Here is an 11192-nt window from a genome sequence, read left to right on the forward strand (position 1 = left end):
CCTTTTCTAAAGTTTTGTAACCATTTTTCTGAAAGAAATACAGATATTACCATTTACCTAGTTGGAATTGTAACTGTGTCATTGCATGTGTATGTACACATATGTGTTGTACAGGTGTTTCCCTTCTCCCCAGCACTTTAGAGTTGATGGCTTTGTTCCCGATTGTTCAGTATAATAGTTTGCAGATTCACTAAGAGAGCTTGTGTAGTAATCCTTGCTTTATTTTTTTTCTCTTCCACTCTTGTTTTATTTTTTACTTTTTTTTTTTCTTTGTGATATGACATTTTCAGCTGATGTGTTGAAAGCAAATCCTTCTAATTTGGGAGTCCAGATCACAAGAGTGAGTTTTTCTACTAGTGTCTTTAGCTGTATATCTTTTTTTGTGTGTGTCTTTCCACCCTCCTCCCCTCCCAGTTCAATAAAAATTCAAAACACATTTCATAAATACTAGGTAAGAAATTCCTCTGTCTGTTGAACATCATGCCTTTTCACAAAGCAATGTCTACTTTTTACTGGGTCAGACTCCTTTTCATAAATAAGCTATTGTAAAAGCATAGGCTAATGTGTGTGTGCTGTTCTGTTTGTTTGCTTTCGTATTATTTAATGTGTTGAAAAAATTTAATTCTGTCTTCATTGCAGATAGATCTGTCTGGACTCTGTCACCAGTATGTCATGACGCTGTTTTTTTTGTTTTTGTTGTTTCTTTTGTTTTTGTTTTTAAAGAAAATTATACAGTAGCTTCTGGGAATAAAAAATTCATTCTTTTATCCGAATTTTAAATTAAAAATTCTTTGACTTACCTCTGTTCTCCCTTCTCATTCCCTGGATGTTCTAATCAGGGCCATGAAAGAATGAAAAGCGACACATCTGCTCTCTTAATTTCAGCAGACTGACCGGATGAAAGTGGTCAGACTGGTGAGCTCTGAACATGCTAGCATTGGAAAACCTCTAGGGTTTGTTTAATAGTAACAGGAAAACTCTCCTCATGCTGAAAATAAATAATAGCACCTTTTTATGGTGAAATAAAAGTATACATTCTATTTGTGAGTTCTGATTCAAATAACCTCCCCATGTAAGCTGTACATTGCTTATTAAGATCTTACACCTGGGTAATTTTCTGTACTAGCCTGATCCCTTTCTGTTCTTTTTGGCCTCTGTTAAGATTTATCTTACGCTCTGCTAGTCTAGTTTTGCATCCTGGAAGAGCAGGTGATTAATAGTCCCTTTTCTTCACTCCCAGCGTTCTAAAATGTGCTTGTTGCTTTTGAAGTCATTTTATTTTACCCAATAAGGCAAACGATATGCTGCCCTAATTAGAAATGCAGATGGTCCCAAGTGTTTTGCTTAAAGTAACCAGCCATTGTGTTTTCAGTTACAATGAAGTATAATAATGTGTTCTACGCTAACCCTGTAACCATTGGTTGAGAGTAAATATTCTAAAGGCCTTGCTGTCAGGATCCCAGTGTCACTCTAAATTATCTACCTTCTTTTCCTTTTCTTTCTGTTACCCCAGAGATTGAAAGATCTCAAGCAGAGAGAGTTTGCTCGAAATGTCTCATCAAGATCCCGCAAGGATGAGAAGAAACAGGAAAAAGCCCTTCGACGGCTCCATGAGTTGGCAGAGCAAAGAAAACAAGCTGAATGGTGAGAGGATATTTTCTCAGAGGGGACTTCGTTGTTGTTAATTGCCGTCGATTCTGACTTACAGTGACCGCATGTGTACAGCATATAACTGCTGCAAGGGTTTTCAAGGCTGTGACCTACAGCAGGGACTACAGATAGTTATAATTGTTAATATTTTTAATAGATCCTGCCAAACAAAACATATCTATAGTTGGGTATATAATCTAGTGGTTATAAATATACACTTTTGAGGCCATACACTATTTATTATCTGTGTGACCTTAGTGAAGTTATCTAAGCTTTCTATGGCTCAGTTTTCTTATCTGTAAAGTGTAGATAATAATAACAGTTTGCTTCTTACAGTTGTTATGAGGAGTGAATGAGTTAATATATCTAAAGTGCTTAAGAGTGCCTAGCACGTAAAGATGCTCAGTAAGTGATACAACTATTGTCATTATTGTTATTATTTTCATTCTCCAACGTTTTCTTTTGTAGAAAAGTATGTATCTTACAGCATTCTGTTTTATAGCCAAAAGCACTATGGCACAAATTCAAATGTAACTGCCTTTTAAGTGTTTTACAGTTAGTACACTCAAATACCCTAAAACCTGAAGAATTCCATCCACTTATTTCTCTGCAGGTTTCTGGCCTCTTTTGTGTTCTTTGCAATGTTCTTTCATAGTTCTTTCTTACTGATTGTCAATTTTGGGGTGGTATTTTTGGAATTTATCCCACCTAGAGCTGAATTTCCAAGCAACTAGACTCTGGAGATCCAGCCTTTGAGCATTTGTATGCCTCAGTCTGAAGGACTTACGCCCCTTTGCTTATTTTTACTGTCTGGCCAGGACTAACAGAAAAAACTGGTTACAGTAGAAAGAGAAGCTATGTGACTGTGGCTCTAAGAAATTTATAGCTAATTTGGGATCAGAGTTCCCAAGTTCCTGAACTTAATAGGTTTATTTTGTCTCCTGAGAGTCCTCTTTTGACTTACTTGCCTCTCTCATGTTTTGGAAGAAGAAGGAAGGTAGAGAACAGCTATAGTGTAAGTTTTGAAGCTTTGAAGCAGAATTAACCTATGAACTCTAATACTGAGGTACACTGCCTATGAACTAGCTCTTATTCCTTCTTTGGCAGCTCTTTAAATAGTAAACACATTCTTGGGCGTTTTGCAAGAACACACACACACACACAAAATAAAAAAACAGCTGCTGTCAAGTCAGTTCTGAGTCATGGCGACCTTATGTGTGCAGAGTAGAAAACAATTAAAAAATGAACAAATAGTGAGAGGTACCTGGGGTCTCAAATGCTAGCATCAATTGGTCTCAACCCACCTGGAGCAAAGGAGAATGAAGAACACCAAAGACATGTGATAAAAGCCCAAGGGACACATAAACCAGAGACTCCATCAGCCTGAGACCAGAAGAGCTAGGTGGTGCCTGGCTACCACCAGTCACTGCCCTGGCAGGGAACACAACAAAGAATCCCTGATGGCGCAGGAGAACAGCGGGATGCAGATCTCAAATTCTTATAAAAAGACCAGGCTTAATAGTCAGACTGAGACTAGAGGGACCCTGGAGGTCATGGTCCCTGGATCCTTTGTTAGCCCAAGATTGGAACCATTCCTGAAGCCAACCCTTCAGACAGAGATTGGACTGGACTATAACATAGATAATGATACTGGTAAGGCGTGAGCTTCTTGGCTCAAGTAGACACATGAGACTATGTGGGCAGCTTCTTTCTAGAGGCAAGGTGAGAAGGAAGAAGGGGACAGGAGCTGGTTGAATGAACATGGGGAATACAGGTTGGAGAGGAGGAATATGCTGTCTTATTAGGAGTACATAGTAAGGTGTGTATAACTTTTACACAATGAGAGACTGACTTGATTTGTAAACTTTCGCTTAAAGCACAATAAATTAATTAAAATTAGAAAACAAATAATCACTTGGGAGAATAAAGACGATTTTGATGCATCATCAGATATTTCATTTTTCTAAGAGTATATGCATGACCCCATAGTACTACTGAAGTAACGTGGTGAAGGCTAAGCAGAAGATCAAAATGAATCTCCTTTTTACTCAATTTGAGGTTTTTTTTTTTTTTTTTTAACCATGGGGAAGTTTCTATGGTAGGTATAAGTATCCCTTGCTACCCACATGTGTTTGGTTCCCTTGTTCTAATAACAAGAGTTCAGATAGCAAGGGTTACCACATTATCTGAATATATTTGATACCAGAGTTTAGAACAGTTAGTAGCTAGGGTTCAGATAACAAGTTCTTCATCCAAATGTACATCTGATTCCATTCAATTCTTGAGTTTGGTTTGCAAACTTGTCACAGACTGTGAAAATTTCAGACAAGACAGGAAGTTTAAAACACTGGTATTGAGACTCTTCAGTATCTCTGTTATCACAGCTGAGAAGGTGCTTGGTAGCTTCATGACGGTGGTGCTGAATGCCAAGAAAGTATCAAAAAAACAAAGTAAATGCTTGGGTGCCCATGAGATGGTACAGACTGCCATAGAGTAGTGCAGTGGAAGTCTGTGTGTGTTTAACTCAGAGAATATACACATTTTAAAAATGAATTTTAAAGCACATGGGGGAATTAAATTTTTTTTTTAGCTGAATGAAATACAACATTTGTGCATAGATGTACAGCCATATATTTGATAGCATACTGAATGGTAGGATGCTATAATAAGAAATGAGATTGGAAACAGGACAAGGTAGACTATACAGAGAGGAATGGTGGCATATTTGAATTCTGAGATCAGCCTCACTTTCCGTATTTTAGGCAGCCTAGGAAGAAACAGCAGTAACTGGCTGGCCCCAGAAATTTAGCTTGGCAGATTAACAGTATGAGACTTTGCCTAATCTTCACTGAGGAAGTTCCAATTGGTAGAACAAGGCTAGCGAAGGACCACCTGTGATGAATGTAGAACATTTAAGACATGAGTATTTTATAAGATGTATGAAATGTGCCCCTAAACTTATCTTTTTTTTTTTCCTAAACCATCGTGTAGTGCACCTGGAAGTGGTCCCATGTTCAGACCAACCACCGTGGCTGTAGATGAAGAAGGTGGAGATGATGAAAAGGATGAATCAGCTACAAACAGTGGTGCAAGTGCCACTGCCAGTAGTGGCCTGGGATCTGAACTGTCCACAGATAAAGGAGGCCCTTTCACTGCAGTACAAATCACTAACACCACTGGACTGCCACAGGCTCCTGGGTTAGCGTCCCAGGGCATAAGCTTTGGCATTAAGAATAATCTGGGGACCCCATTGCAAAAATTAGGAGTGTCATTTTCCTTTGCCAAGAAGGTTCCTGTCAAACTCGAATCGATAGCATCAGTTTTCAAGGACCACGCAGAGGAAGGAACTTCTGAAGATGGAACAAAAGCTGATGAGAAGGGTTCTGACCAAGGACTGCAGAAGGTGGGAGACTCTGATAGTAGTGGCAATGTGGATGGTAAAAAAGAGGACGAAGACCCTCAGGATGGAGGGTCGCTTGCCTCAACATTATCTAAGTTAAAAAGAATGAAGCGAGAAGAGGGAGCTGGAGCTACAGAGCCAGAATATTACCACTATATCCCCCCGGCACACTGCAAAGTGAAACCTCATTTCCCCTTCCTACTGTTTATGAGAGCTAGTGAACAAATGGAAGGTGATAATAGTGCACACCCAAAGAATGCCGCAGAGAGCAAAAAAAGCAGTTCTCCCAAGCCTAAAGGCAGTGCCAAGGTGGCAGCAAGTCAAGGAGCAGAAAAGACAGTTAGTGAAGTCTCTGAGCAGCAGAAGGAAAGCAGTATGGCTGAGTCCTCAGAGCCTGGAAGCAAGGCTGAGACAAAGTGGGCCTCAGGAGGGGATGTAAGTGACCAGAGCTTAGAGAGTCAGAAGGCTTTAGAGATCCAAATGTGTGAGTCCAGTACTTCTAAAGAAACCTCTCAGGCCACCCCAGCAGGAAAAGAAGGCCAGGAAGGACCCAAACATCCTACTGGTCCATTCTTCTCAGTTTTAAGCAAAGATGAAAGCACTGCCCTCCAGTGGCCATCAGAACTATTAATTTTCACTAAGGCAGAACCCTCAATTTCGTACAGTTGTAACCCGTTATATTTTGACTTTAAACTTTCAAGGAACAAAGATGCCAGAGCTAAAGGGACAGAAAAACCAAAGGATATAGGAGGCCCCTCAAAGAGCCATCTCCAAGACTTTGATCCTGAAGAGCCAAGTAAAAGCAAGGAGGAGGGAGAGAATGTAGTACATTCCTCAGGAGGCAGGATGGATGCACCTGCTTCAGGATCAGCCTGCAGCAGCCTGAACAAGCAGGAGCCTGGGGGCAACCATGGGTCAGAGACAGAAGACACAGGGAGAAGCCTTCCCAGCAAGAAGGAACGATCTGGGAAGTCTCACCGACACAAAAAGAAAAAGCACAAAAAATCTACCAAACACAAGCGGAAACACAAAGTTGACCTAGAAGAGAAAAGCTCTAAAGGTGAGTCTGGGGAGAAGTCTAAGAAACGCAAGAAACGAAAACGAAAGAAGAACAAGTCGTCAGCTCCAGCAGATTCCGAACGGGGCCCCAAACCAGAACCCCCTGGGAGTGGCAGCCCTGCACCACCAAGAAGACAGCGTCGAGCTCAAGGTGATTCCCAGCGGAGATCCCTTCCAGCTGAAGAAGGGAGCAGTGGCAAGAAGGATGAAAGTGGGGGCGGTAGCAGCTCCCAAGATCACGGTGGGAGGAAACACAAAGGTGAACCTCCAGCTTCATCCTGCCAGCAAAGAGCTGGCGCCAAACGGAGCAGCCGATCCAGCCGTAGGAGTCGACCCAGTAGTGGAGATGAGGACAGTGATGATACCTCATCACGTAGGCAGCACCAGAAGTCTCCATCCCAGTACAGTGAGGAGGAAGAGGAAGACTCGGGCAGTGAGCATTCTCGTAGCCGCTCACGGTCTGGCCGGCGCCATTCCTCACACCGCTCTTCCCGGCGTTCTTACTCAAGTAGCTCAGATGCTTCTTCTGACCAGAGCTGCTATAGTAGACAGCGCAGTTACTCTGATGACAGCTACAGTGACTATAGTGATCGATCACGAAGGCACTCCAAGCGCTCCCACGACTCTGATGACTCAGACTATGCCAGCTCCAAGCGCCGATCCAAACGGCACAAATACTCATCTTCTGATGATGACTATAGCCTCAGTTGCAGCCAGTCCCGCAGCCGGTCTCGGAGCCATTCCAGGGAGCGCTCAAGATCCCGGGGCCGCAGCCACAGCAGCAGTTGTAGTCGCAGCCGGAGCAAGCGGAGAAGCCGCAGCACCACAGCCCACAGCTGGCAGCGGAGCCGGAGCTATAGCCGGGACCGCAGCCGCAGCACCAGGAGCCCTTCCCAGAGATCAGGCTCCAGGAAGGGCTCATGGGGCCACGAGAGCCCTGAAGAGAGGCGTTCTGGTCGTCGGGATTTCATTCGCTCTAAGATCTACCGCTCCCAGTCCCCCCACTATTTCCGTTCCAGCCGAGGAGAAGGTCCTGGGAAGAAAGAAGATAGCAGAGGGGATGATGGTAAAGGGGCAGGTCCACCCTCTCAGAACAGCAGCGCTGGTGCAGGAAGGGGATCAGATGGTGACTGCAGCCCTGAAGACAAGAACTCTGTTACTGCCAAGCTGCTGCTGGAGAAGATCCAGTCAAGGAAAGTGGAGAGGAAACACAGTGTGAGTGAGGAGGTGCTGGCCACCCCAAATAAAGCCGGACTTAAGCTCAAGGATCCCCCACAAGGTTACTTTGGGCCCAAGCTCCCTCCCTCTCTTGGCAGTAAGCCTGTACTTCCACTGATAGGGAAGCTTCCAGCTACCCGGAAGCCCAGTACCAAGAAATGTGAAGAGTCTGGCTTGGAAAGGGGGGAAGAACAAGAACAGTCAGAGACGGAAGAAGGGCCCCCAGGGAGTAGTGATGCCCAATTTGGACATCAGTTCCCCTCAGAGGAAACAGCTGGCCCCTTATCAGACCCACCCCCAGAAGAGCCAAAGTCTGAAGAAGCTGCTGCTGATCACACTGTGGCTCCATTGGGCACTCCAGCGCACTCTGACTGCTACCCTGGGGACCCAGCCATCTCCCATAACTACCTCCCTGACCCCAGTGATGGGGACACCCTAGAGTCCCTGGATAGCAGCAGTCAACCAGGCCCTGTGGAATCCAGCTTGCTGCCTATAGCGCCAGACCTTGAGCACTTCTCCAGTTACGCACCTCCCAGTGGGGAGCCTAGCATTGAGTCAACAGATGGGGCTGAGGATGCCTCATTAGCCCCTCTGGAGAGCCAGCCCATCACCTTTACCCCTGAGGAGATGGAGAAGTACAGCAAGCTCCAGCAGGCCGCCCAGCAACACATCCAGCAGCAGCTTTTGGCCAAGCAAGTAAAGGCCTTCCCAGCCTCAGCTGCCCTGGCCCCAGCCACTCCAGCCCTGCAGCCTATCCACATTCAGCAGCCAGCCACAGCCTCTGCCACCTCCATCACAACCGTCCAGCATGCGATCCTGCAACATCATGCTGCAGCAGCTGCAGCTGCCATTGGCATTCACCCACACCCTCATCCCCAGCCACTTGCCCAAGTGCATCACATTCCCCAGCCCCACCTGACTCCCATTTCCTTGTCCCACCTTACTCACTCAATCATCCCTGGTCACCCTGCCACCTTCCTTGCTAGCCATCCCATCCATATTATTCCTGCCTCAGCCATCCATCCTGGACCGTTCACCTTCCACCCCGTCCCACATGCTGCCCTCTACCCTACTCTGCTTGCTCCACGGCCTGCCGCAGCAGCTGCCACTGCCCTCCACCTTCACCCACTACTTCACCCCATCTTCTCAGGTCAGGACCTGCAGCACCCTCCCAGCCATGGCACATGAGTTGGGGATGGGTGCCCAGGTAGGACCAGGGAAGATGACCCATGAATCTTTCCTTGGGGGTGTTGAGCCGTTAATACCAGCAAGTAGAAGCTGGAGTGGGCAGTGTCTTTTAAAAGCCAAAGAATCGACTTTTGGCTTACAGGGGTGGTTTTAGATTTGAGATTTACTTTGGGTTTACTATCAGGGATTTTTTTCCTTTTCCCCTTTCTGTTTGTTGCTCCCTCTCCTGTGTTTCTAAGCTGGGGAACACCAGTAAGTGCTACCCATCCCTCTGCAGCAACATCTCTAAACTGTCAAGTTTAGATACCCCCTCTTCCCTCTACTTTTTATTCTCTCCTCTTCCCTTCCACAAATTTTAACACATTTTCCTCCCTTCTGGCTGGCGGGTTATCACCAAGCACTTGCCAAGGGCCATCTGATCCTGCCTTCTCAGTGCCACAAGGAAGGTCATGCTGTCCCTCAGGTAGTGAAAACACCACCAGTATGGGCTAGTATGTTTGGCGATTCTTGGTGACCTTATGTTATCCCAGGTGAGGTGGAAAGGGAGTCTGACTTGGAACAATGGAACCAGATGCTGCTGTGGCTGTGATTTGATCCACTTCCCACACAGAGCCACACGTTCGTCACTGTTGTCCTCTTTCCAGAAGAGGCATCTGCATATCCCAGAAAAGAAGATCCTATCATGAATAGAAGCTATGTGCAACATGGAGTCACCCATGTGCTTCCCCAGAGAGGAGCTCATATGTCTGAAGGGTATTTTTTTCTTCTGTCATGTTGATGTTTCCTTCTTAATTTATAGGATTTTTTTTTTTTAATGTAAAAAATTGCACTGAACTCTATGAACGTAAATGCTGCTTTTTGTAGCTCATATAAAAAGGTTCCATATTTGTAGTATACTGCAATAATATTTTTTACATTCAGCTCTTTAAGTGATCCTTGTTCTGGTGGCTTTATGTAAATATGTTTGCCCTAGTTGAATTAAGAAACTTTAAAGGTTATAAAATGAAAACAAAAAATAAAGCATTTGTTTTCTGCTAGATGCACAAATGACTAAGCATGTATATTTTATCAAGCTCATGTATTTTTTTGAAGTGAGGAACTTTAAAAATGTTAAAGCAAAAAAAGGAACACAGTTTAACATTTTTTGCTGAGAAAAAATGTTAAGTAATTTGCAGTAAGTGGTGCTCCCAGCACTGGGATTTTTGAGCTAATGGGCACCAGTCAGCTGGGGGTGTCAGAGGGGTGCTCAGTTCTGACAGTTTCTCTCACATGCTTGGTTGATTCAGAGAAACGGGGCCCCACAGAGGAGGAGGGGGACATCCAAGAGCTTTCTTCTCTGGAAGCAGTGAGATATTCAGAGTGATTGGTGGGGGAGGGGGTCCCCTCGGTTTCCTGGACCCCTTGTTTCAGGCAGTCCATTTGCCTTTCTAGTACGTAGGCCCCTCTAACAATTTTTTTTTTTTTTTAATGTGCCTTTTGGGTTGACTAGAAACTGAAGCATAAGTAGACAGAGGATGATAGATTTGGGACCGTTTTCTTCCTCCTTTTGTTGGGATGTAAGCACATTTGCAGACACTTCAAATTTTTTTGCTTCATAGTTTCCTTGCCTTCTGCTCAGCTTAGTTTAAACAGTAAAGGTTCCTTTTTTTCTCCCTTGACAATGACCAGAGGAATTACCACCTCAGTCTCCCTACTAGCTCTTTTGCCTTTCCCTCAGGCTATCAGCCCTAATTAACACACTGAACCAAAGGTGCTTGCATTGCAGGTCCCATTCCTTTGGTGTAGTTAGTTCCTTCTTTGGCATTTCCCTAACCATTCCTGAGGCTACAATTGATTGAGTGGTCACCTGAGAGGAAAACCAAACCCTGCTTATCTGGGCCAAGGCTCGGTGTTCCTGGCTTTCCTCTCGAATTCCCAAAAGAAGTAGCGTTTTGAGTTTGAGAAGTAAGTGCTGGGCAAAGGAGGTTCTTGATTGTCCCCTACCTGTTAAGTGCTCATCATCTGATTCAGAAGCATTATTTTTTGGATGACTAGCATTAGAAAAAATGAAATGGTCTGTTTCAAGTGACAGGACTCATTTTTCTTTGTTTTCAGCCCATGTAAATATTTAAATAATACAGTATTAACATTTCCGTGCTGCTTCCCTTCAGCTTGTAGATCGAGCCATGTTCTGGCCTCTCTGCCTTCCTGGAGGCAGTTTTCTTTAACTTCCAGAATAGTGGTTTTAAAACTTAAAAAAAAGAAGGAAAAACAAAATGACCTTACTTACAAGCGTAACAGACTGTATTTAACTTTATCACATATGATAGAGATATATATGCTGTAAAATGAGGGAAAGAACTTTCTAATAAACCAATGATTTGTGGAAACTTAGCAGAGTCTGTCGTGATCGTTCCCTGTTCACTCAAGTCGGGAAAAGATGGAGTTGTGGATTGTAAGTAACATCCTGTTTAAAGTGACCAAGCAGTAGACTCTTGTGAACCAGTTGTTTGTGATATTTGAAACTGTGCCTCTCAAAGCTTGGACTGCCCACTTCAAAGGCAAAAGATGGCTGTGGGCAGAAGTAATAGGAGTTGTGTTTCTCTCAGTGTTAGGTAAGTGTCTCTTTCTGCTCCCTCTTTCCCCGTAAGAACTTCTGTTTCTTCCCTTTTTCTTAAATATATAATCTATGTATGGC

At 44.2% G+C, this 11192-nt stretch overlaps 1 protein-coding gene across 5 annotated transcripts in view; it reads left to right on the forward strand.

Moving 5' to 3' along the window:
- Positions 1-10888, forward strand: part of GPATCH8 (G-patch domain containing 8) — a 111576-nt gene extending 100688 nt beyond the window's left edge. For all 5 annotated transcript variants that reach the window (XM_010594515.3, XM_064271035.1, XM_064271033.1 and 2 more), the window contains 2 exons: positions 1514-1644; positions 4642-10888. In XM_010594515.3, the coding sequence (XP_010592817.2) occupies positions 1514-1644; positions 4642-8515 (4005 nt within the window). In that variant the 3' untranslated portion in view covers positions 8516-10888. The remainder of the gene's footprint in view (positions 1-1513; positions 1645-4641) is intronic.
- The last annotated feature ends 304 nt before the right edge of the window (positions 10889-11192 follow it).

Source organism: Loxodonta africana, chromosome 18 (genome assembly GCF_030014295.1).
Source record: "Loxodonta africana isolate mLoxAfr1 chromosome 18, mLoxAfr1.hap2, whole genome shotgun sequence".
NCBI classification, from domain to species: domain Eukaryota; kingdom Metazoa; phylum Chordata; class Mammalia; order Proboscidea; family Elephantidae; genus Loxodonta; species Loxodonta africana.